This window comes from Panthera tigris, chromosome A2, assembly GCF_018350195.1.
Source record: "Panthera tigris isolate Pti1 chromosome A2, P.tigris_Pti1_mat1.1, whole genome shotgun sequence".
Classification (NCBI taxonomy): domain Eukaryota; kingdom Metazoa; phylum Chordata; class Mammalia; order Carnivora; family Felidae; genus Panthera; species Panthera tigris.
Window position 1 is genome coordinate 108,340,104 of NC_056661.1, and position 24,486 is coordinate 108,364,589.

At 38.6% G+C, this 24,486-nt stretch overlaps 2 protein-coding genes across 5 annotated transcripts in view; one reads left to right on the forward strand and one right to left on the reverse strand.

Annotated features, from left to right (window-relative positions):
• The window catches only part of SOSTDC1 (sclerostin domain containing 1), a 65,485-nt gene extending 51,948 nt beyond the window's left edge, over positions 1-13,537 (reverse strand). For 3 of the 4 annotated variants that reach the window (XM_007089087.3, XM_042967625.1, XM_042967642.1), the window contains exons 1-2: positions 13,459-13,537; positions 12,935-13,080 (exon numbers count right to left, since the gene is read on the reverse strand). Coding sequence is in view for 1 of the 4 variants with exons in the window: in XM_042967642.1 (XP_042823576.1) it covers positions 12,935-12,938 (4 nt within the window). In the remaining 3 variants the exon portion in view is untranslated. Of the gene's footprint in view, positions 1-12,934; positions 13,081-13,304 lie in introns of all 4 variants that reach the window. The other variant, XM_042967637.1, reaches the window with a different exon arrangement.
• A 25-nt stretch (positions 13,538-13,562) lies between these two features.
• The window catches only part of LRRC72 (leucine rich repeat containing 72), a 42,104-nt gene continuing 31,180 nt past the window's right edge, over positions 13,563-24,486 (forward strand). Inside the window, 3 exon segments of the mRNA XM_007089086.2 lie at positions 13,563-13,737; positions 13,740-13,795; positions 19,804-19,877. Of these exon segments, the coding sequence (XP_007089148.2) occupies positions 13,707-13,737; positions 13,740-13,795; positions 19,804-19,877 (161 nt within the window). The 5' untranslated portion in view covers positions 13,563-13,706.

Consider the following 24,486-nt stretch of genomic DNA (forward strand, 5'->3'; position numbering starts at 1 on the left):
AATCAACAAGTAAAAATAAATAAAAATTAAAAAATAGAGTTAGCAGAGATCTAGGGAAAACTGGGTGGCTCAGTGGGCTAAGCATCTGATTCTCGATTTCAGCTCTGGTCATGACCTCGTGGTTCATGAATTTGAGCACTGCATCAGGCTCTGCGCTGACAGTGCAGAGCCTTGATGGGATTCTCTCTCTCCCCCTCTCTCTCTGCTCCCACCCCCATACTCTCTCTTTCAAAATAAATAAATAAACTTAAAAAAATTAAAAATAAAACTAGCAGAGATCTAGAGCTCTGACCCTGAGAACTGATCGCCCTTTGGATTTCTTATTAATAGACACAAGATACTTCTTTACTGTTCTTTACTGTGTAAACAAGTAAAGCTTAGTGTCCTGATATTATAATGAAAATTTCATAACTTAGGACAACCCCTTTACTCCAAAGTTAGCACCTATCACTGACAATGAACCAGTTAGTGACTCTGTACATGATAAATCACAGGGACTTATACTCAGGGTTGTTGGAAACAACAACCGAGATCATTTATAGATAAACGGAATATGATCCAGGTTATAAAAGCCACTGTAGGAAAAAGCCGTAGCCAGACTGTGTGATTTTCCAATGGGTCTCCTCCAATGGAGCTCCAGACAAGAGCCTCAGGATCATTCCACCAGTTAAAGAAAGTGTCTTAAATTATCTTAAGTAATACAAAGTGTTAAGTTATCATAGCTATACAGTTTAAGTGTGATCCATATCTAAGTAACAACACAAAGTTAATAAAAAAGTATCCAAACCACAATAGTATATGAAGAAAATCATGCGAGAGGAAAAAATAGCTGTAGGGTAAGAAGTTAAGCTATGGAAGCTAGAATTTGTTAGCAAAGAAACTGTCAAGTTTACCAAAACAGTAACGTTCTTAGTAAATTTTCTTGTCAAGGGATTTCCGACAAGCAATTCCTGACTTCTAGAGAAAACATAACCAAAAAATACCAAGAGATCAAGTCAAAGAACAAAATAATTTTGATAGCAGAAATAATTTTCAGCATGGGCCACACCAAGATAAACAATTATGGGAGTGCACATGTAATACTTTGAGTCACTAATTTGTAAATGACAAAGATCGGAAATAAGGGATTTTCTTCACCCAACGACATCCTAGTTACCAAAGCTATGATACAAAATATAAGAAAAGTCAACAAAAGGGAATTGAAAAAGAATGTATAGAGACAGGATGCAGGACATTTTTCACCACCTAATATTACAATAGGTAGATGGATTAACTAACTATACAATCTGACTTCGAAAATATAGAAAAGATTATTTAAAATAATGTTATATAAAGGGCTTAGTTGACTTCCTTTTGTTGAATGGTATTCACACTTCAGTGACAGAATTTTTAAAGTTTATGGGTAAAATTAGGAATGCAGTAAAATAGTCTTTAGACCACCTACATTTAGCATACATTAAATTACACAACACATTCCTTTTAGTAAATGCTCTTTCTATAACATTCATTCTAGTTACTGATAGAAACTGCAAACAGGATTATGATATTTAATTAATTCAAAAATGCAGCTGTACTTCAAGCTCTTGGCAGCTCTCCAACTACAGTAATGTAAATTTTTAAAGAGAAAGAAAAAAGATACAATTCTACCAGAAATATTTTCACATTTTCTTATTAGTTCTCAATGTGGTGGAGGGTAGGAGCAGGGCTATCAGTAGACAGAAGTTCTGGCAAGCATTATACTAGAAATTAGGGTCAGTTTGGGCCAGATATAGACCCAAGAAACGACACACGCATGTGAAAATGCCAGGGTATTAAGAAGTTCACCTCAAGATAATATTACCACATCAACTAACTTGGTCGGACTTTTGATTTAAAGTAGAGAAATCTAATGTCAAGTAGCTTGAACCAAAAGGAAAGTATATTAACTTCCATAACCAAACTGCAGTGAAGTAAAGCAGGAGTAGAACTAGCTAGAAGGAAGAACTAACACCATTAAACTTGACCTGCTCTTGCTCTGTATGTTACTTTCATTTTCTTCTATTTTAAGTCCACCTTCTAGGTAGAAACATGGCTAACAGCAGCTTCTAAGATCATACACTAACAGTTTAATGATAAGACAATGGAAAGAGTCTAGGCAAAAACTGATTGTACTAGCTTCTGTGACTGACCAATAGTTGTGGCTAGGGTTGTGAAATCCAGTTACATTTAGGCTGCCACATTTAGAGAATAATTTGATGGCACCTCCAACAGTTAACCAGAATTGGCACATAACCCAGTAATTCCACTCTTAGGCATATACCTTAAAAAACTGAAGACAAGTGTTCTAACAAATAACAAAGCGTTCCAATAAATTTACCTAGCAGCACTATTCACAATAGCTAAAAGACAGAAACAACCCAAGTATCTATCAACAGATGAAAGAATAAACAAACTGTGGTACATTGTTACAAAGGTTCACTATTTAGCCTTAAAAAGAATGAATTGCTGAAGCATGCTGAAACATGGATGAACCTCCAAAACATTCTGCTAAGTGAAAGAAGCTAGACATATATTCCATTCATATGGAACATCCACAACAAGGCCGTTCATAAAGATAGAGAGTAGATTAGTGGTTGCCAGGGTTGGGGTGGGGGAGGTTTGGGTGGAGGGAGAAATGGGGATAGGGATGGATCTCCTCTGAGCATGATGAAAGTGTTTTAGAACCAGATAAAGGTGATGGTTGCATTGTAACTGTACTAAATGCCACTGAATTGTTCATTTTAAAATGTTTTCTATGGGATGTCTGGGTGGCTCAGTTGGTCAACCATCCCACTCTTGGTTTCGGCTCAGGTCATGATCTCGTGGTTTGTGGGTTCAAGCCCCGTGTCAGACTCCACAGGGACAGCCCAGGGCCTGCTTGGGATTCTCTCTCACTCTGTCTCTGCCCTTCCCTGCTTGTGCTCTCTCTCTCTCACTCTCAAAATAAAGAAACAAACAAAAAAAAATCAAAACAATGCTTTCTATGTGACTTTCACCTCAGTGAGAAAAAAATTTTCTAATGTTCATCAGCATATAAACTTTAAGATTCCTTCATTTTCTATACAGAAAACTGTGGGCCTTCAAGAAAGAACTTCAGTGCTTTCAAATATAAATCCTGAAAAGTAATATTCTAATTTCTTTATACTTGACTTTCCACATGGGGTGATATCTTCCTTATCCCACTATAGAATATACCTTATGTGTCTGGAGATATTTTTCCCTGTTCATGATATTGGACTATAAGCAGCCTTCTACACCTGTTATATATCTTCTCATTCTACAAGAACTGTACAGGTCACACAGTTAGGTACTTAGTAAATAAAAGGCCATTAACTTCCATTCAAATGAAGGCAACCAAATATTGACTTCACTGATTCACAGTGAGGTGACTGTAGCTGGTTCTTGATTCCGACTCACCATGTACAACTTTTCTTTCTTTACTTTTCCTTCTTTCCCCTCTTTCCCCTGGCTGCCTACATCCATCTAAACTCTTGGATGCCATTGAAAGAACCCCTCATCAAGCGATAAGAAGTTAAGAAAAAAAAAAAAAAAAGGTGGAAAACTGCTGGAAAGGCAGGACCTCAGTGGTGACTAGAGCCAGGAATTCCAAATCATTTTCTCCCATTTTCTCCCAGTTCTGCCACTCTTCGTGAGCTACGTTTTCATTCTCAGCCCAGCTACTATACATGGCTGGAAACATGCCCAGCAGCCCCCGGTTTATATCACAGCTTGTTTTAATTGCCTTCTCTTCAAATTATTGGTAAGGGCAGGATCTTCACCCCAGGCTCATGGGGATGACCAAATGCATAACACCTGACTCTGGAGAGATACGACGGGTAGCAGTCTATTAGTGCCCTACACTCACAGCCCAGGGGAGGACGCTGCTGCATAACATGCAAGACCACACAGGGGGTGTGCTCTGGAACAGAGTGAATAGCCAGGGCCTGTGGGAGGCAGAGTCTGTAGTGACAAGAGAGTGAGATGCCTTCGTTCCCACACAAGGATGTGATTGGATTGTTTGAATCATTGTTTGGGCTGGCAAGGAAGTGAAACCTGCCACTCAGGGACAGGCAGCAATTGTATTCATTCTGTTGGATAAGGAGGGTTGCTTGGCTAGGACACTCTGCCTGTGGGAAGAGAGTGAGGAGGGGGACATGCAGTTAGGTCATTCTAGGCCCTCCCAGGTTTGGATATTAAGGCAGTACGTGTAATATTAACTTTAGGTCTTACACCACATAGCTTCACCACCACGAATAGACACCCCCCACCTTTCCCCTTAGTTACAACTTGAAAAATCTAGGAGTGATTATTCTACTTAGCCTATCTTGGATTATGTGCCCATTCTTGATGCCAGGAGTTTAGAGAGCTGTAATTACCAGCCTCCCTGGGCCATGAGATCCAGGATGAAGTAGTGCCTCTCTTTTCAAATGGTGAGGGTGATCAAGAGACAATATAATTCCGGATCATCTTTCCTTTCTCTCTCTCCTGTTTCTCTGTATTTCTGCTGTCTTTTTTCTTGTCTTGACTCTGTCTCCTCTCTTCTCTTCACTCCCTTTCCTTTATGTTTTTCTCCCCTTTTGCTCTCTCTCCTTTGTTTTATTAGCTCACTCTCCTTCCCATATTTCCCCACCCGTTTTTAATAATCTGTGCCTGCAAAAGTGACATGAAGCCATCACCTATACAAATGGTAGGGATCTGGTGGCCTTTAGCTTGATTTCTGCTTCTTCCTGCATAATCCAGATCACTAGGGAAAGGCTAAATTGGACAGAGCCTAAATGAGCTGTTTGTCTATCTTTTCTATCCAAATATAAGGAAAATTGCCAAGCATCTTGGAAACCATTCCCCAATGTGGAAACACATTTTATTTCTTCGTTATAACCTAAAAAGGATTCATGAAACAAAAATTATTTTCTAAAACTTTAGAAGCATTAAACTTGAAATGCAAAAAACCTCTCAATGTCTTTGTACTTCTTCTGAAAAAGATTTCTTCTGAACTACTTTCCAAAATGTAGTGTCTATAATTAAAATGATTATTGAACCTTTGTCTCCTACTTGCTTTGTGTGAAAAGTTGGTAATGAAAGCATCTTTAATAAGAACCTTACAGCTGAATAAAGGCAATAAAGAGCACACAGTTATTACAGTCAATAAGACAGTTTGGAATTATGTACAAGAGTAATTGAAACACTTCAGGCTCTGAGAAAATAATAGAAACATCTTTAATAATCTATTTGAATACCAGCCAATATCAAGCAGAACCAAACATAATTAAAGTATGTTTAGAGCTATGGGTACTAATACTATTTGCTTCATAACTCCTTTTCTTTGGAGAGTGCCTTATTCACATTCTCCAGTCCTTGGCAGAGTATCTGATTGATGGTAGGGATTCAGTCAATTTCAATGCCTGACTGAATGAATGAGTGCATAAAGGAAGGATGTTGGGTCATCTCATGCAGAAAGAAGACTCCTTTAAATGGCTTGATGGCCCAAGCTGGCCACACACGGTAACCTAGGCTTCCTGGAGCTAATTTGGGAGTCTCTCCCTGTCACTTTAGTATGGAAGGAAATAAGAGCAACAAATAATCTGTCCCCAAGAATCCTGGATGCCACTGCTAACAATGATCTTATTATGCAAAACTAATCTAAGCCATAAAGGAAAATGACTTCCAAGCTGAGTCTTCATTCTAAAATTTACTTTAAAATCTATGGGAGTATAGAGAAGAAAATCTTAGCAGTTTTGGATCCCTGAGCCTCTGAGATGGGGCGCCTGAGTGCCTCACTCAGTTGAGTGTTCGACTCTTGATTTTCTCTCAGGTCATGATCCCAGGGTCGTGTGATTGAGCCCTGTGTTGGGCTCCACTCTGAGTGTGAAGCCTGCTTAGGATTCTCTCTCTCTCTCTCTCTCTCTCTCTCTCTCTCTCTCTGTCTTTCTCTTCCTCTGCCCCTCTCCCCCCACTGTTTCTCTCTTAAATAAAGGGAAAAAAAAAACTTTAAAAAAGAGTTTCGGAGAAAACAATGTATTGAGACATAAAACATCCCCAATATAATACCCAAAGTTTGACAAAACAATAGTACTCTATTCTGTCCCATTTTTTAAAAATATATATTGCATTTAAAAAGTTTTCATAAAAAGATTTTAAAAAATTGTTTATTGACTTGCCAATAGTATTATTTGGGTAATGATTTTTTTTAAAGTCAACACAACACAATTTAGATTAAGTTGTAGTTTAATAAAAAAAATTTTTTGAAGTTATCCTTCAATTAAATTACATTATGATAAAAGAGTCAAATTTATTTTTACATCTAAACATGTGGTTGCATGTAGCTAACATTCCAAGAGTAAATTTATCTTTCCAGATTTAAATATTAATCTGGAAATTGTCAGGATGAGAAATTTTGTCAAATGTTTACTACATATGGTAACAGGGACAAGGATTCTTTTGAAAATAACTGAATTGACTAGAGAAATGTGACTTTTTGGCCTTCCTTGTACTTGTAATTTAAATTCACACATACATATAATAGAATAATACACATATAAATGCATTAGTTATCTATTGCTGCATAACAAATTACTTCAAAATTTAGCAGCTGCAAATAGTAAACATTTATTATTTCCATTTTGAGTGTCAGGACTCTGAGTGTGGCTCACCTGGGTGCCTCTGGGTCAGAATCTCTCAGAAGGCAGCAAGCCAGGCCAGGGCTATAGTTATCTCAAGGCTTCAGTAGAGGGGCATCTACTCCCAAACTGACTCACACAGCTATTGGCAGACTTCAGGTCCTCTCTCCGGCTGTTGGCCAGAGACAACAATACCTTGTCATGTGGGTCTATAGGTCAGCTCACAACATCATGCAAGTTTACCTCAGACCAGGCCACAGAACAAGACAGAGGGTCCTCAAGACAGAAATTACAGTCCTTTTATAACCTAATTTCAGAAGTGATATCCCATCCTCCTGCCACATTCTATTTACTAGAAGTGAGTCCATAAATCCAGCCCATGTGCAAGGGGAGAGGATTACACAAGGATATGAAAACCAGGAGAGAGAGATCATTGGGGGCATTGAAATGTTGTCTAGTAATAAGGTGTGTGTGTGTGTGTGTGTGTGCGCACGTATGTGTGTGAATGTATATGTATACATACATACATGCATGCATGTACATACTCCCACACATGTATAGAGAGAGAACTTATGCTTCAGATGTCTGATTGTTAAATCATATATGTGACAAAATACAGTATTCTGACTAGCATTTATAAGACTTCTCTGCCAATTTAGGATAAATTTCTCTGTATCAATAATTCATGAAATCTAAATTTAACAAGGTAAGGGAAGGATTGGTTATTTTAATGACATCACACAATGAAATCCTATAATGGAAATTCATTTTAAAGAACCAGATGACTTCTCTACCCAGTTACCATGCTAATTTCAGGTAGGAGGTCTTCTGTTCCAGGCTCCATGATTTAAAATCCCCTGCTCTCAGGATGCCTGGGTGGCTCAGTTGGTTAAACAATTTACTTTGATCTCAGCTCAGGTCTTGATCTCAGGGTCATGAGTTCAAGCCCCATGTTGGGCTTCATGCTAGGCATGGGCCTACTTAAAAAACTAAATTAAATTAAATTAAATTAAATTAAATTAAATTAAATTAAATTAAAAGATAAAAGCTCCTGCTCAGGTCTTCCTCTGGCCTCCCCACCCCCTGATCCTGCCCACCCCATGGGACAAGTGGATGAGCTCACCAGGAGTTCTTGTCCCCTCATCTTTTCCACACTCTATACCTAGAACCCTGATGGGCATGTTCTCCTCTATTCACAAGGGATAGTCAAAGGGTGGCTTTGTGAGGGCATAGATAGAGAGTAGACATGGAGCCCACTGATCTTGGGAGAAAATGTAAAACCACACTGAAGCCAGCACAGGTTTAGAATTGAAAATTATATTATTTGGTTAAGCTGGAGTTCTGTCTAGAGGTTTTTTAGCTGTTCCAGGTAGTCTAGGAATGTTTCCAAACTTGAACCACCTCCTGTTCCTATTAAGGTAGCTATTTGGAGGATTGTGTGTGAATTTTGGGAGAAAATGGGTTTATGTAAGTAAGCACTAAAATGACTCTTTTCCTGAGAGACTTCAAGAAAAATACATATGGGCAATATTCCTTTAGAACCATGGTGACAAATGTGTCACAGGGTTGGCAAGAGACTGATGCTTCTCTATTTGCTCAGAACCCACAATCACTCTGACAATTTAAACAATGGCAACACTTAGAACATCAGGTAATAGCATCTTGGGCATAGATTCTGGGGATCAGCGAAGGGGTACTTTGAGGACAGAGAAATAGTTTATCTCAGCAGTCTGCTAGGCAGCAGGCATTAGCCAGGAAGAGGAAAGCAAGGGAAGACAGTTGTACAGGATGCTACAAGATGATCTGAATCACTGGGTGACTTTAAGAAATAACTGGGGGGGGGGGCGCGGAGGGGCCTGGGTGGCTCAGTCCGTTGAGCGTCTGACTTCGGTTCAGGTCATGATCTCGCGGTTTGTGGGTTCGAGCCCCGCGTCAGGCTCTGTGCTGACAGCTCAGGGCTTGGGGCCTGCTTCGGATTCTGTGTCTCCCTCTCTCTCTGCTCCTCCTCTGCTCACACTCTGTCTCTGTCTTAAAAATAAATAAAGTTTAAAAAAAAATTTTTTTTAAAAAGAAAGAACTGGGAAGCTCTATAGATCTAGCTTGTAGGGCTTAAGTCATTTCCATCTGCATGTTAAAAGTTAAACAACTAACATGAAATGAAGATTCACAGAAATGAAAGACCTAAGCATGAGAAAGGAAGCCATCAAAATCCCAGAGATGAAAGCAGGCCAAAACCTCTTTGACCTCGGCCACAGAAACTTCTTATTCAACACATCTGCAGAGGCAAGGGAAACAAAACCAAAAATGAACTATTGGGACCTCATCAAAATAATAATCTTCTGCACAGTGAAGGAAACAATCAGCAAAACTAAAAGGAAACCGAAGGAATGGGAGAAGTTATTTGCAAATGACATATCAGATAAAGGGTTAGTATTCAACATCTATAAAGAACCTATCAAACTCAACACCCAATAAACAAACAATCCAGTGAAGAAATAGGCAAAAGACATGAATAGACACTTTTCCAAAGAAGACAACCAGATGGCTAACAGATACATAAAAAAATGCTCAACATCACTCATCGTCAGTGAAATACAAATCAAAACCACATGAGATACCACCTCACACCAGTCAGAAAGGCTAAAATTAACAACTCAGGCAACAACAGATACTGGCGAGGATGTGGAGAAAGGGGAACTCTTTTGCACTGCTGGTGGGAATGCAAACTGGTGCAGCTACTCTGGAAAACAGTATGGAGGTTACTCAAAAAACTAAAAATAGAACTACTCTATGACCCAGCAATTGCACTACTAAGTATTTATCCAGAAGATACAGGTATGCTGTTTTGAAGGATCACATGCACCCCAATGTTTATAACCGCGCTGTTGACAATAGCCAAAGTATGAAAAGAGCCTAGATGTCAAATCAAAAAAAAAAAAAAGAAAAGAAATCTTCCCATTTGTAACAACGTGGATGGAACTAGAGGCTATTACGCTAAGTGAAATTAGCCAGTTAGAGAAAGACAAATATCATATGACTTCTTTCATATGATGGAATTTAAGATACAAAACAGATGAACATAAGGGAAGGGAAGCAAAAATAATATAAAAACAGGGAGGAGAACAAAACATAAGAGACTCTTAAACACAGAGAACAAACTGAGGGTTGCTGTAGGGGTTGTGGGTGCTGGGATGGCTAAATGGGCAATGGGCATTAAGGAAGGTGCTTGTTGGGATGAGCACTGGGTGTTATACATAGGGGATGAATCACCAGATTCTAGGTCTGAAATCATTATTACACTATATTCTAACTTACTTGGATGTAAATTAAAAAAGAAAAAGAAAAAGAAAAAAGAAAAATCAAAGAAAAAAAATACAGATAACTAATAGGCATTTCAAAGCTACTCATCTTCACTAAACAAATTAAAGCACTGAGATAAAATTTTTCTCCAATTAGTTTGGCAAAATTCAATAAAATGTCATCCTATAGAGATAGGAACATTCCTAGATATGACTCATTAATACCATCAAGGAATTTCACCTGATGTAACATCCAGAAGCATTTATTACAGCATTGATTATCACAGCAAAAAAGAAAAAAAAAATTGGCCCAACATAAATGTCCATCAATATAGTAATGAATAAATAAACCATAAGAATAATTACAATGGAATATAATACAAAAATTCAATTCAGTAGTTGAGTTTAAAAGATGGAAGTTCATGAGATGGTAAAGAGAAATATGAAGGCTGAATAAATTATATGGACACTTTTCATTAAAAGGAAAAAACCTACATAGGCAGAAGCAAGTGAGTGAGCCACAGTTTCATAGAGGCTGGAAGATGATATGAGAGTTCTGGGTCAGAGACTAGGGACGGTTTAGTATTCACAGTAACAAGCACAACCAGAGTATGTGTATTTGCACCAATTCCTCCAGCCACAATTTCCAGAGACCTGAGAATCAGGCCAGATGATGTGGTCACATATAATGGGTTATGTTGGAGGAGAGGAACCCTGAACTTGGAAAACCCAAATATTTTATACTAGGCAGTAAAAGCCTGCCTGGTCTCATCTTTATCATAAGGGAGACATTACATTTATTATGCTGCTTAGTAAAAAACCAAAAACACACCTACTCTTTGCTCAGGAGGCAGACACTATATCTTCCAAGGCTATTCATTATAAAAATTTTAAATATAGTCCTGAATAAAAGCAGTCAGTGCCTCTTCCTGTAAGACTTGCAGTAACATGAAAGACTCACGGAGAATTCCATGAATTCTCAATATTCTATTTCATTCGCATTTTGTGTCAACAAACAAAAAAATTGTAGCTGTCAATTAAAATGATATATCATTTTACCAAAACTTAAAACAATGAAAATGTTGATACTCTGCTTATCAAATATCATAAAAAGATATATTTATACATATAAGAATATGCTTTGATTGTGGGTGATTATGTTGCTCATTCTCTGTACATTCTTTACAGTAGAAAATGACAGATAATGATGATTTTATATAATAAATATTTTTTAGCCACTTGGAAAAATAGCATCCAGACTTATTACTGCCCTAATTACTCAGGGAAAAATTAGGAAGATAATATTTAAAAAAATTATTTAGCTTTAAAGATAACCATCACATGCATATTTTTTTCTCACATATTTTCCACTGAAAAATGGTTCTTAAAAAACAATTATATGTCAACAACTCAACAAGAATCTTTCATTCTGAGAATAACACACATTACCTGTCTAGAAGAATGTAATTAAATAATAGATTTTTGTGCTAAACTTTCAACTTCTTCATTTTACTATTAAAGGAACACTTAATCCGCAGAGACATTAAGTGACCTGACAGTGGCCAACAACTAGTTAATGTTAGAGCTGAGACCAAACCCCACATGCCCTGACTTGGAGCACAGGCTCTTTCTTCTTATCCAAAGCCACATACATGATACGATAGAGCTTTCAAACTGGGGTATGCATACCCCTGCAGGCAATGGCAGCGTGCCAGGGAGGTAAAGCCACAGGATAAACACAGGGTGTCTTGCCTCAATGTAAATATTACTCAAAGATTTGAGGGAAGTTAGGGGGAGCAACTTTATTTTTATACTAAAACAAGATTGATTATAAAGCAGAATGTACATTTTACATGGATTTTTCAAAATTCAAGCTGAATTCCTCAGGCTAGACTCCCATCTCATGGAGGTAAAAAAAATCTCTCTGCTCACTCTGCTAAGGATGCTTCTTTTATAAAAACGTGATACCACCCATGTGAGGATTTCTATGATGTTCCTTTACCAAAAAAGTACTTCACTAACCTCCATCTTTGACATTCCATAATTAAATTTGCATTATTTTAGTCTTCATGGTCAGTTAAATGGTGAATTTTTCTCCAAGAGAGAACACATTAAGACCCTATAATAAATGAATTCCTGAGTTCCTTTACTAAAATAGATTTTTTTTAATTTCTTTTTTCTTCTTAATCAACATTAAGTAAAAAGATTTTTTAAATAAGGATAAAATTTTTAAACGTAATCTTAGTAGAAATTATCTGCTTAGTAGTTTACTTACGTAAGATGCTCCATAAAAGTATTTTGCATATGATTCTAATACTCGCATGTGTATAATGTACAAAAACGAGCAAATAGTATGTACTCCCATTTTTTCATGTAGCATCTACGTGAATGATAATCTGAAATTATATAACTCATATTCACAGCAAAAAGGGACCAATAAATTATTTTATGCATTTTCTCAGTGGATCATTCCTCTCAACTGATTTTTACTTCTGGGATAAAAACGACTTCAACACTCTCAGATAATTACTCCTGTGATAACTGGGTAGACGCTTACCCACCCACCTCCACCAGACCCAAATACTTCTAAGAAGTACTAAAAGAGTGTGTGTTTGATTTCTCTACCGAGACAGTTTTGAACACTCTATCCCAACACCAGCATTTTTTTTTAATGCAAGTAGCCTGACTTATTTCTAAAAGCTACATTTAATTTTTAGATTTCAAGTTCAAATTTGGACCCACGCAACCAACTCATACAATTGAACCAACGTTTACTAAATGCAGTGTACTCGGCCTTGGCAGAAAATAGTGATGGCACAGACAGATCTCAAGCATCCCAAGCTAGAGGGAAACAAAACTCACATGAACAAGATCACATGACAGCCTATGCAAGAGGTTCCAATGGAACTAGGGGATCCAAAAAGTAAAAAAAAAAAAAAAAAAAAAAAAAAAAAGACTTAGAGATTGGAAGAGACTTGCAAAAACAGTGACTCAACTTACCCATTTTCTGTCAGAGGGAGGACTTCTCAGCTACTCAGCCAACATGCTCTTCACAATAAGATCCTCCAAGAGTTCCATTTTTCTGTGCACCTGGAATCGTGGGACTCCTCCATAATGCCACCTCCGTGCCCATCCTAAGACTAGGTCTAGGATTAAGCAAGTTAGACATTGGCCTTAGTTCAAAAACGTAAGGTATTCAAAGTCAGCAATCAAAATAAATGTCTTAGGCAATATTTTTTCTTAGAAATTCAAAATTAATACAGCAGCATTCATGAGAGGCGGAATGTCAACATTTTAAATAAAGGCAGGATTAGCGGTACTGATTTTTTCCTTTTTCCTACAAGCTCCACTAGGGTTCCACAGGGTGTACCTTCATCCCCAGCCTCCTCGTGGCGGTCAGTGGTACATCTAATTTTCAGAGAGCTGCGTTTTCTGATACTTAGAGCTCAAATCAATGACATTATTATTACTGGGAGACTGCCTTTGGGGTGCTCTCTCGCACTCTGGTATATATAGCTGATCACCTGCTCTCTGGCATCCACAGCACGCTTCCCCGCACCCCGGGGAAACAGGAGTGCATCCAGGGTGTAACGTGAAGGACGCTGCAGGGCCACACGTGAAAACGTCACAGAAGTCAGCGACTGCCTTCAAATCCTCCCTAGTTTGGATTGGTTTCTAGTTGCCGACTTTGCGGTAACTGTTGGTAACAGAACAATGAGCTGCGGGCCGGGCTGGCTGGATAGGAGGTACTGCTGGCCTCCTGGGTGCCCGGATGGCCTGGGCCCCTGACCATCTGGCCCGCGCATTCACTCAACGCGCATAGTCAGTGTTCCGGAAACTGCCCTGGAGATCAGCCTCAGGGTGAGCGGTGCCCTCTTCTCCAGGCCACGAACCCTTGGAATCCTGCGCGAAAGCCCCAGTCAGTTGGAGGCTGCCAGGTGGGGTCGGGCCGGAGGGGGTGCAACCACGGCAAACCCCAGGCCCTGCGCTGGGGCTCGGGGTCCGTAATCTCCGGGGTAGGGTTTGGGGGTGCCTCTGTTCCACACTAGTGGACCGACATGAACCTTTTCCGGCTTGCCATCTGCCGCATATATAACAATGGCGGTTTAGGGAGTAGGCGAGAAAGACATAATCTTGGAGTCTTGACTCTCCAACAAATATATATAACCCAGAAATGCCATTCCCTGAAATGGCATTTCTTCTTTGATGGACAGTAAAAGCAGAGTTGAGGGCAGTTAAGATAAAGGCTTAAAGAATGTTTGGGGAAAAAATGTCAGAAGTGTTAGACATAGGAGCTAGCCAAGTGTTGAAGGGTTCTTGGATTTGTCTGGAAAGGCTTGGGGCTACCATGGAAATCAAGGCTGGGGTTCTCTAAGGAACTGAAGCTCCTGACAGTAAGTCCTAACTAAGCTATGGTGCATGTGAGTTGCATGTAGCTATAGGAGTTTATCATCAGAATACATAAATCATCAAAGAGAATCTTTCTTCTATAGATTCTGATGTGGACTTAATTCTTCTGGGATTTAACAATTCCACAATTATCAAACATTTTTTTTTCTGTTTTATCTAGATCCTAAGGCATCAGGGCAGTGGAGGAAGCTTGCTGCTATCTTCCCTGTGCCAGAACTGCCCACACCCCAATTCCATGTTGGATTGCTTTTATTTCCCTGGTTTGTTAACCAGTTAATTGGAAATCTGTTTGCACTCATCAGACAACTGACATTGTTGTCCAGATTCAACACCTTTTCTGAGTAATAAATACCCTCTACCTACTACCTTACATAACACTGCAGATTCAGATTCTATTTTCTTGAGGGGCACCAGGGTGGCTCAGTCGGTTAAGCATCCAATTCTTGGTTTCCGCTTAGGTCATGATCTTCTGGTTCCTGAGTTCAAGCTCTGCATCAGGCTCTCTGCTGACAGTATAGAACCTGCTTCATATCCTCTGTCCGCACCCCCTGCTCCTTCCTTGCTCTCTCTCTCTCAAAAGTAAAATTAAATTAAATTAAATTAAATTAAATTAAATTAAATTAAATTAAATTAAATTAAAAAACATTAAAAAAATAACAAATCCTACCTTCTTGAAATTTGCTTTCTTGGCTCCCACTCTGCTCTTGTTTCTCCTAACTTTGTGAGCATTCTCCCAAACCCCCTTCCTTCCGCTCTCCCAACCCAATTCCCTCCTGTCTATAAATGGAGACACCTGCCAACCATCTAACCTGGGTCCCGCTCCCTCCTCTGTAAGGACCTGACTCACCACGCTGTGCATACCCACCCTGACATCTCTGGTGAGATCCACACTTCCACCTGCAGCTTTCTGGTGGATGTCTCGACCCGTGTGTCCCAGCCGCCAGCGCCACAGTTTCAGCATTTCCAGCTGAATTCACTTTCCCTTCCAAGACACCTCCTCCTCTTCATGTCCTCACATGATCATCACCACCTGTGACTTTGCTCACCCTTGTTCTCAACCTTCTTATTTGCCAGTTGCCATCCGTTCTCTCCCTTCTCTCCGCACACCCTCTGTCCTGTCTGTTCGGCGCTCATTCCCGCTTGCCACTCTCCTGGGGCCTCGCCCTGATTTGCCAGTGGCAGCCGTGCCTCCCACCTGCCGTTGTCTCTGTGCCTCAGCCGATCGTACCTGTTCCGCCTGCTAGAGTCTTCTTCCTGAGGCCTTGCTTTGTCACAACTTTTCTGCAGTTTAAACATCCCTTAATTCCTATTGCCCCAGAATGGAGTCCAGTGCTGAATTAATCACTCCAGAGTTCTCAAGCCCCTTGTTTTAGAGTACCAGCACAGCAAGGGCACCAAAAGAGATGGAAGAAAAATGTCTTTCAAATGACTTGATATTGGAGAGTGTTTAAAAGCATGGATGTAGTTATGATGGGAAAAAAAGAGAACTTTGTTGGACTCTCTTGCGCTGACTTTATCATGTTGCTAAAATATGTATTTCATATATATCTTATAAAATGAAATTGATTTTAAGTTACAGATTACATACAACATGTGATTTTAAGTTTGAGTTCTTCGGGCCTATAAAAGTTTTGTTTGCACGGTGAGTAAGTGCACACTTCCGAGCACAGATAATATGACGCCAATCCACCTTTCTTAGTATATTTCTCACAATTACCTTCCACAGGCCTTTCACTGCATTCAAAGACCACAAACCATACATGTGTCATACTTTCTTTCCTTGCTTCTTCTCCATTGTGTATTTGCTCCCTTCTGATTAGAAGCACGCTCATCAATATTCTGTTTTTAATTTCTCATTACCCTTTCAGGTCCAGCCTAACTGTCACTCATGCCCTGAAATGTTCGTGGAGTTCCTAGGCTGACAGTAATTTCTTCTCCCTCTGTATTCATCAGAGCATATCCTCATTGTCCCATATCCCTTAACACCTGTAACCTTCCTTTACAGCTCTGTGTGTCCTGTGCTCTCTGAGTAAAAGCTTTACTCACAGACAGCGGACACCTTACCTGATTCATCACTACATTTATTCGCTAGTCTAATAAACTAAACTAGTCACCACCTGAACTAAGCACTCGGGGGTCTGTGGTTCAGCAAATGATGGAACCACTATTTTAAAAATGGTCCATCTTAAAGAATGCTGTTTTCTGCAGCTGCTACGGAAATGGTACGATGTTTTCTCAAAAAATTGCACATAGGATTACCATATGATCCAGCAATCCCACTTCGGAGTATATTACACTCAAAGGAAGTGAAAACTGGGACTCAAATTGATGTTTGTACACCCATGTTCATAGCGGCGTTATTGGCAAAAACCAAAAGATGGTTGCAACCCAAGTGTCCATAGACTGATAAATGGAACAACAAAATGTAGTAAATACCTATGAAAAAATATTATTCAGCCTTAAGAAAGAAGGAAATTCTGACACACACTACGACATGGGTGGACCCTGGAGACATTATGCTAAGTGAAATTAACCAGGCATAAAAGGACAGATATTGTCTGATTCCGCTTAGGTGAGGTACCTGGAGTAGTCAAATCCATAGAGAGAGAGAACTGAAGGATGGTTGCCGGAGGGCTGGAGGAAGGGGGAAGTGGGCAGTTAGTGTTTAACGGGTACAGAGTTTCATCTGGGGAAGAATAAAAACTTCTGGAGATGGATGGTGGCCACGGTTGCACTACCATGTAAATGCACTCAATGCCACAGCACTGTACCATTAAAATAGTAAATTCCATGTTATATATATTTTACCACAATAGAAACAGAGTTCAGGGAATGAATGCTTGTTGTGCGTCTTTAGATGAAAGGGATATGCTGCTCGTGAAGTTGTGTGTTGATTGGGACCTGGAACTGCTCCACCACGGATGCTCTGAAACTTGAAACTTCTTGGCACGTTTTCGTGTTCTTTGGCACTTTGACATTAATACTTGTTACTAGATTCATACCAAATTTTTGGTTGGAAAGAAACATACCATGATTAAAAGCTGTGTAAATAATTACACCAGCGATTTGCATATTATGCTGATTGTTTCAATTTCCCTTTTCATCTCATTTTCAAAATTTGACTCAAATCCTTACAATATTTATTCTACATTTTCAAAGTTTGTGTCAATTTCCAATTACTGAATTAATATGTACTTCTTAAAATATCCCAAAATTATTTTTAAATGTACAGGTTAGAAAATGAAAGTCCCCCATGATCTCAAGTGATAACTTTTGTTACCGACTTGGAGTGTGTGCAAATGCACACATGTATGTGTATACATGTCATTGATAACAAAAATGGTATTAGCACATGTTATACTGCCAATGGCATTTTTACTTTTGGATATCTTTATATGTTTAGATATCTGTCTGTATATATTTTTAAGCTACTACACTATATTCTTGTGAAGTTACATGTTAATGTAACCTATATTCCAATAAAGGGGGCATATTTCACAAATATAGAAAATGTATGCTGAGATGAACAATGAACTTCACATTGTGTGTGTGTGTGTGTGTGTGTGTGTGTGTGCGTGCAGGTACACGCACATATACAGACTAGTATATTTTTGAGTGCTAGGTGTAGAATGGCGGAATTGAGTTAAAAGCCCGTTTAAAACTTTCATGGAGAGCTGCAAATTGTTAATTCTACTTTGGCTGGATTTTAACATCCCAAACACTTTAACACACTTGCAATTGGCTGTTTATAGTAGAAGCTGATAGTTTAGATTAAGTTAAAATATCCAGATCCAGATGCCTAAGCCTGATCCAGTGGGTTTATCCAAGCCCCCAATTCAGCTTGCTCTTTATAGAGTCACAAAATGCCCTGATGGAAATGCCTCCACCTGAGCCAATGAGTTCTCTAAGCCCCAAGATCCACCTTGTGTAACAAGGTAACAAAGGAAGTTTGGGAAATACATTAACAGTGACTCTCAATCCCTGGTATATCTATCTTCCTCTCTTCTTTCAATATTTGTTCATTCCATTAAATCTAACTCTTCTTAACGTCCTCTACTAAATAACAAAGCTATTGTCAAAATTTCATAAATCACTGACAACACAACCTCACCACCCACGACAAATCCCAGCTGAAATTTGGTGATTGTTTTGACTCTGATAATTACAATGTTTATAAGATTCCAGTAGTGCAACAATTATACTTTCCACTTTTGTTGTGTCTTGTTAGCTTTACTCCTTCATGGCAAATTATAGATGGGCTTTAATTTTTCTGTATCATTTTAGGCCATGTGGCTTGTAAATGTTATTTTGTAATTTAGCAAAGGCTCTTAAAAAGAAAAAGCAAAGCACTTAAATTGCTGTTGTTGGATTTGTATTTTCAAAACAAAGCCTATGGGAATAAAAATTACTTCTTTCCCATCAAAAATTCCCACGGTGCAAGTATGTTAGTAACTCGTGAAAAATGAAGATACTGTTCCTTCGCAAAGAAAGGGAAATGATATCTATTCACTTATTCATTGGTCTGACGTTTATTGAGAAGTTACAATGTGAAACACCTGTACAATAATATGTATTGTATCCTACTCTACCTGCAATGGTGATACCAAGGATCTTCTGTAAGCTTTATGAAAAAGCTACCAAATATGAATTCTTCATGTTTGAAAGAACATTTAAGAATATTTAAAGACCAAATCATTCGGCCGCATAGAAAATCAAAAACATGCTTTTGGGAGCACCTGGGTGGCTCAGTCGATTAAGCGTCCAACTTAGGCTCAGGTCATGATCTCATGGTTCATGGGTTTGAGCCCTGCATCGGGCTCTGTGCTGATAGCTCAGAGCCTGGAGCCTGTTTCAGATTCTCTGTCTCCCTCTCTCTCAGGCTCTCCCCTGTTCACATTCTCTCTCTCTCTCAAAAATAAATAAAACATTAAAAAAAAAAAACTTGCTTTTGGTTAATATGTACACATACAAACTTTTTTCTTTTTGATTAAAAATTATTTACCAGGGCGCCTGGGTGGCGCAGTCGGTTAAGCGTCCGACTTCAGCCAGGTCACGATCTCGCGGTCTGTGAGTTCGAGCCCCGCATCAGGCTCTGGGCTGATGGCTCGGAGCCTGGAGCCTGTTTCCGATTCTGTGTCTCCCTCTCTCTCTCTGCCCCTCCCCCGTTCATGCTCTGTCTCTCTCTGTCCCAAAAATAAATAAAAAACGTTGAAAAAAAAAATTTAAAAAAAAAAAAAATTATTTACCATCTGTGCCCAGGATTAAGGATAATGAAATTCAACCACAAAAATGATTAAATAATATATAATTGTAGTGTTGAAATTTATTAGTTTAGAGTGGTTGCCTCCTTATTCACCTTTCTTTTGATCTTCTTGTAGACGTTATTGTTATTGACTGCAAATGTCTCTGTATTTTTGCTCAGTGGAATGTGGCTTGACAGATTAATTATATGTTATCAGGCAGTTGAAGATCAGCTAAAGATATGTGGCCACAAGAGGGATGCTGATGTCTTTGAGCTGTTCCTTTCTCAAAAGTAAGTGTCCTTTATATAAGAATTAGAAGAGCATCATATTATAATGTTTCACAGATTCACATGTTCTTTTCCATTGTTTTCCCCAAGGACTGGCTAGGCAAGTACCAACCTCTAATTATTTTACCATTCACTGGCGTCTCTATTAGAAAGGCGAAATTAAAATAGATAAAAACAAAGATTATGGAGCCAGGCTGAGTGTGAATCCCAGCTCTGTCTCTTCCAGCTGTGTAATCTTGGGCATGCCATAAAACTTAGGATTGTCAGATTTACCAAATAAACATACAGCAAGTCCAGTTATATGTGAGTTTCAGAGAAACAGATGAATATAATTTTTCTTTAGTATTAAGTATGTCTTACACTTCCTTGGGTTTCTCTGAAATTCACATGTAAATGGGACCCATATTTTATCTACCATGGCTCCTGCCTGAGTATAACAATGCTATCTGCTTCACAAGGTTGTTGGGTGAAGATTAGGTGTGATAGTAGAAAGTAGAGGGCCTGGTTGACAGTAAGCACTCAGTGAGCATTAATACAGTTAATATTATTACTGTTATTACAGAATGGCGGCTCATTATACCTCTGTACTATAATAATAATCCTATTGTATTATACCCCTAGCCAACAACCCCTATACTAATTTCACAGGTAAGTAAGAAAACCTCTTCCTGTAACAACCCCCTTTCATGTCCCTCCAACTCCCCAAGGTGGGAGAGGCAATGTGGGCTCTTCTACAGAGCAGTCACAATGCCTGAGATAGAACCCCATGTGTAGGAGGAAGATGAAGTTATGGGTTGGACTGGACCACAGTTTTTACTAGCCAACAAGTGACATCTGTGCGGCTATACTTGGAATTTAATAACAATGACCCTACTCCTACTCTTCTTTCCCCCCTTTCATGCTTTTCAATCTCTATGAATTCTATGTATTATTTTAAAATAGGCTAGACATATTTCGACTCATGTAATCTTTGGAACTCAGCTACTTTTTAAAGCAAATGTCTCACTCTATCTATCATTGAAGTCAGTCACTTTATTGCTGGTGATTTGTGGAAATCCTTTATTAATAAACATATTTCTTTTGTGATGTATAATTTTTTTAGATTAATAAGTGCAGAGAAAAATATTTATCTTGGTAACGTTTCTAAATCTCTTTATAGTAACGGAAAAAAGAGCTGGCCAATTTAGGATTTTTAAAAATGGGTATTTTAGAATGGAACAGATATAGTAGATAATTCTGACACACTTAAAGTCATGCTTTGAATCTCTCTATAGATCAATTAGCTTTATAATACATATTTTATGTGGCCAAAGATCGCATCTCTAAGCCTTTCATGATTTTAACATCTGTGTAGTACAAGGGTAAGCAGATAACAATAAGAAAAGCTTTAAAACACTAGAAAAAAATAGAAATATTGATCCTCTGACAGTGAGTAATTACTGGTCTTCTCAACTAAAGGACAATACATTTTATATCCTAAGAATACTAAGTTATCATTTAATACATCTGGGTACAAAAACTATATGTATTTCTCAGCCCGGACACCATTAAACTGGGTAAACTAGGTTATTTGTTGGAGTCTCTGTTGCCAAACAGGAAAACAAAACAAAATAAAACAACAACAAAATCAACTATTTCCTTGAGTAATCATGGAGAATGCATACTGTGACAACAGAACTAACATGTTATTGTCGCCATAAGTCATTGCCATCATTAGTCGTAGGATTTCTTCTCTGTCTTCCACTGGCATCACCCCGAAATAAAGGGCAACAGCCCTTTATTGATTTCTAACAGGTTTATGTGCAGAATTTACCCTTTTGACTTGAATTAAAGTCCTTTTAAAAGGGAATCAACTTTATTACCTTATATAATACAACTAGTACAAGAAAATTAATGACATTAATTTGACACAATTGATATTTCAAAGTATTAATGTATTAAAATAACCCTTCTGGGAAATCCTTGGGGAAATCCTCTAAGTGGGACTTGAGTTTCTCTCCTACCACATAATGATTGTTTTATTTCTCATGGGAACGGATGAAGTTAATGTATTATCATTATTGCCCAGTGCAATAATTTAGGTGTACCAAGATCCAAATTCTTCTTCCCAGAAATAGGCTACATATCTACAGTGGAGGAGAATGCATTATGCATATCAGTCTCCTATTAGGAGTTGATTTGTGTACCAGAGAAGTGTTCAATGACCAAGAGTGCATGTCTAAAGGACATGCACTCTGCTTGAAGTCTTTTGTTTGGGATACTCTGAGAATTAAAAAACAAAAACAAAAACAAAAACAAAACAACAACAACAACGGAAAACGTTTAAGAAAAAAATACAAGTAAGGTGTGGAAGAGAATGACTGAAAGAAAGAAAGGGCAGGGGTGGATGTTCTTTCCAAGTTTTTACTGAAATTCCACTTGGTTAACATGCAGTGTAATATTAGTTTCAGGTGTAGAAGTTAGTGATTCACCACTTACATATAACATCTGGTGCTCCTCACAAGTGCCCTCCTTGATACCCATCACCTATTGAACAGAATACCAGCTAATAAGTGTAAAAAGAATGAGAGCATCAGAAAAATCAGCATTTTATAATCCCAAATCTTCTGATTCACTAAGTATCATCAACCGAAGCTAAATCCATTGAATAAGTTATTGGGGGACAAGACATACACATAGTTGTTAGAGTTTTGCCCCACACATAACTGCTCAATGACAACATTCATATACTTTTACAATGGAGAAACTTGGCAGATGCAGCCTGAACCCCATGACTGAACTTCCTTCACCAAGAGTGGGGCAAAGTGGCATCACTTGCTTCATAATGTGATGCGGCAATCATTACCTTTGTAACTGAAAAACGGCCCTCCTTGAATTTAATCATGAGGAAGCCATCAGACAAATCAGGAATGTGAGACATTCTCTCAGAAAAGTGTCCTGGGCTCTTCACAAAGTCAGTGTGAAGGTAATAAAAGGAGAGGGAGTGACTATTCTAAATTTAACAAAACTAAGGTATACCAACTAAAAATGCAGTGCATGAATATTGATGGGATTCTGGATTGAAACAAAGATGTGCAGGAGCAACAGGGACAACTTGAATATGAAAAGCATGGTAGATGATATTCTTGAATTCAATTTAATTTTTAGGGGTGATAATGGTATTGTGCCTCTGCAGGAGAATGTCCCTATTTGAGGGATACGCATGCTCAAGGTGTTTAAGAGCGAGAGCCCTACGATAAGTCTGCAATTTATGTTGAAATGGTTCACCAAGAAAACTATCAAACAATAAGGACATATATTATATAGATTGGAGATAGCGAGCAGAGGTGTGGCAAAATATTAAAAATTGTGAGGGCTATCCAAGCTTTCAATGTACTATTCCTTCAACTTTTCTGAATTTTGAAATCTCTCCACGTGAAAAGTTGGTGAGAAAGTTGCTTTTGTTTAGAAATGTTGTTTGCATGATTTAGAAAATACGTTTTCACAAAAAATAGGAAAATACTAGTCCCTCAGTGTCGCAAAGCTAAAAAAAAAAAAAACACAAAAATTTGTGAAAGGATGTTACCACCAATGAGTTAATGTATATAACATTAATTAACATTAACGATTTTTAAGGGCTTAGAAAAGTGCCTGCCACAGAGTGTGTGCTCTATGCAGTGTTTGATAAAGACATATATGTGTACGTACCCAGCCTGGGCACACAGTTTCTGCCATTAGAAATAAAAGAGATCTGAATATTTGAGCCCATAGCAGTCAAGGGCTGACTATTCTCAGGATTTTGCCCACTTCACTGATAATTCCCCCTCTCCACCCCAGGCCTGTCCCTTTGCTGAGTGAGCCACATAGCAACAGGACTCAGGACCACCTGTATAATTCAAAAAGGATGGTGATATTTTGATCCCATATTTAATAAACAACAAAGGAAGAGTAAAACACTACCTAGTCTCTGTCTTTTGACATACTGCCATTTCCATGTCTTAAGTACAATGTGGCCAAGATCTGGACAACCCCAAAGTAAGAACCTCAAAGACATTGTGGAAGTAGGAGCTGATGGTGTTTTCCACATTTATGTGCAAGTCCAAGGTCTTCCACACTCACTTTTCCCCCTCTGCCCTGTACCCAGTAAAACCTTTTTTTTTTTTTTTTTAATATTTATTTTTGAAAGAGAGAGAGAGAGAAAGTGCAAACGAGTGAGCGGGGTAGGGACAGAAAGGAAGGGAGACACAGATACTGAAGCAGCTTCCAGGCTCTGAGCTCTCAGCACAGAGTCCAAAGCGGGGCTCGAACTCACAAACTGTGAGATCGTGACCTGAACTGAAGTCGGACACTCAACCAACTGAGCCACCCAGGTGCCCCCAAATCTCCTTTTTTAATTGTAGTGCCAATAAATGTAATCACAATGAGATGTAAATTTCTAGGAATGTGATCAAATGTTTTCCTTAAGTATTTTCTTTAACTGGCTGACAAAATCTTAATTCAAATGAATGAAGTATAGCGATGGTATTCTGGAAATTAGTAGAGAGGTGTGCCAACAACTTTGAAAGAACAAAGACAGAGGCCTTTACAGTTATTCCAAAGACCTACTATATGACCCACCTTACCCATGAATAAA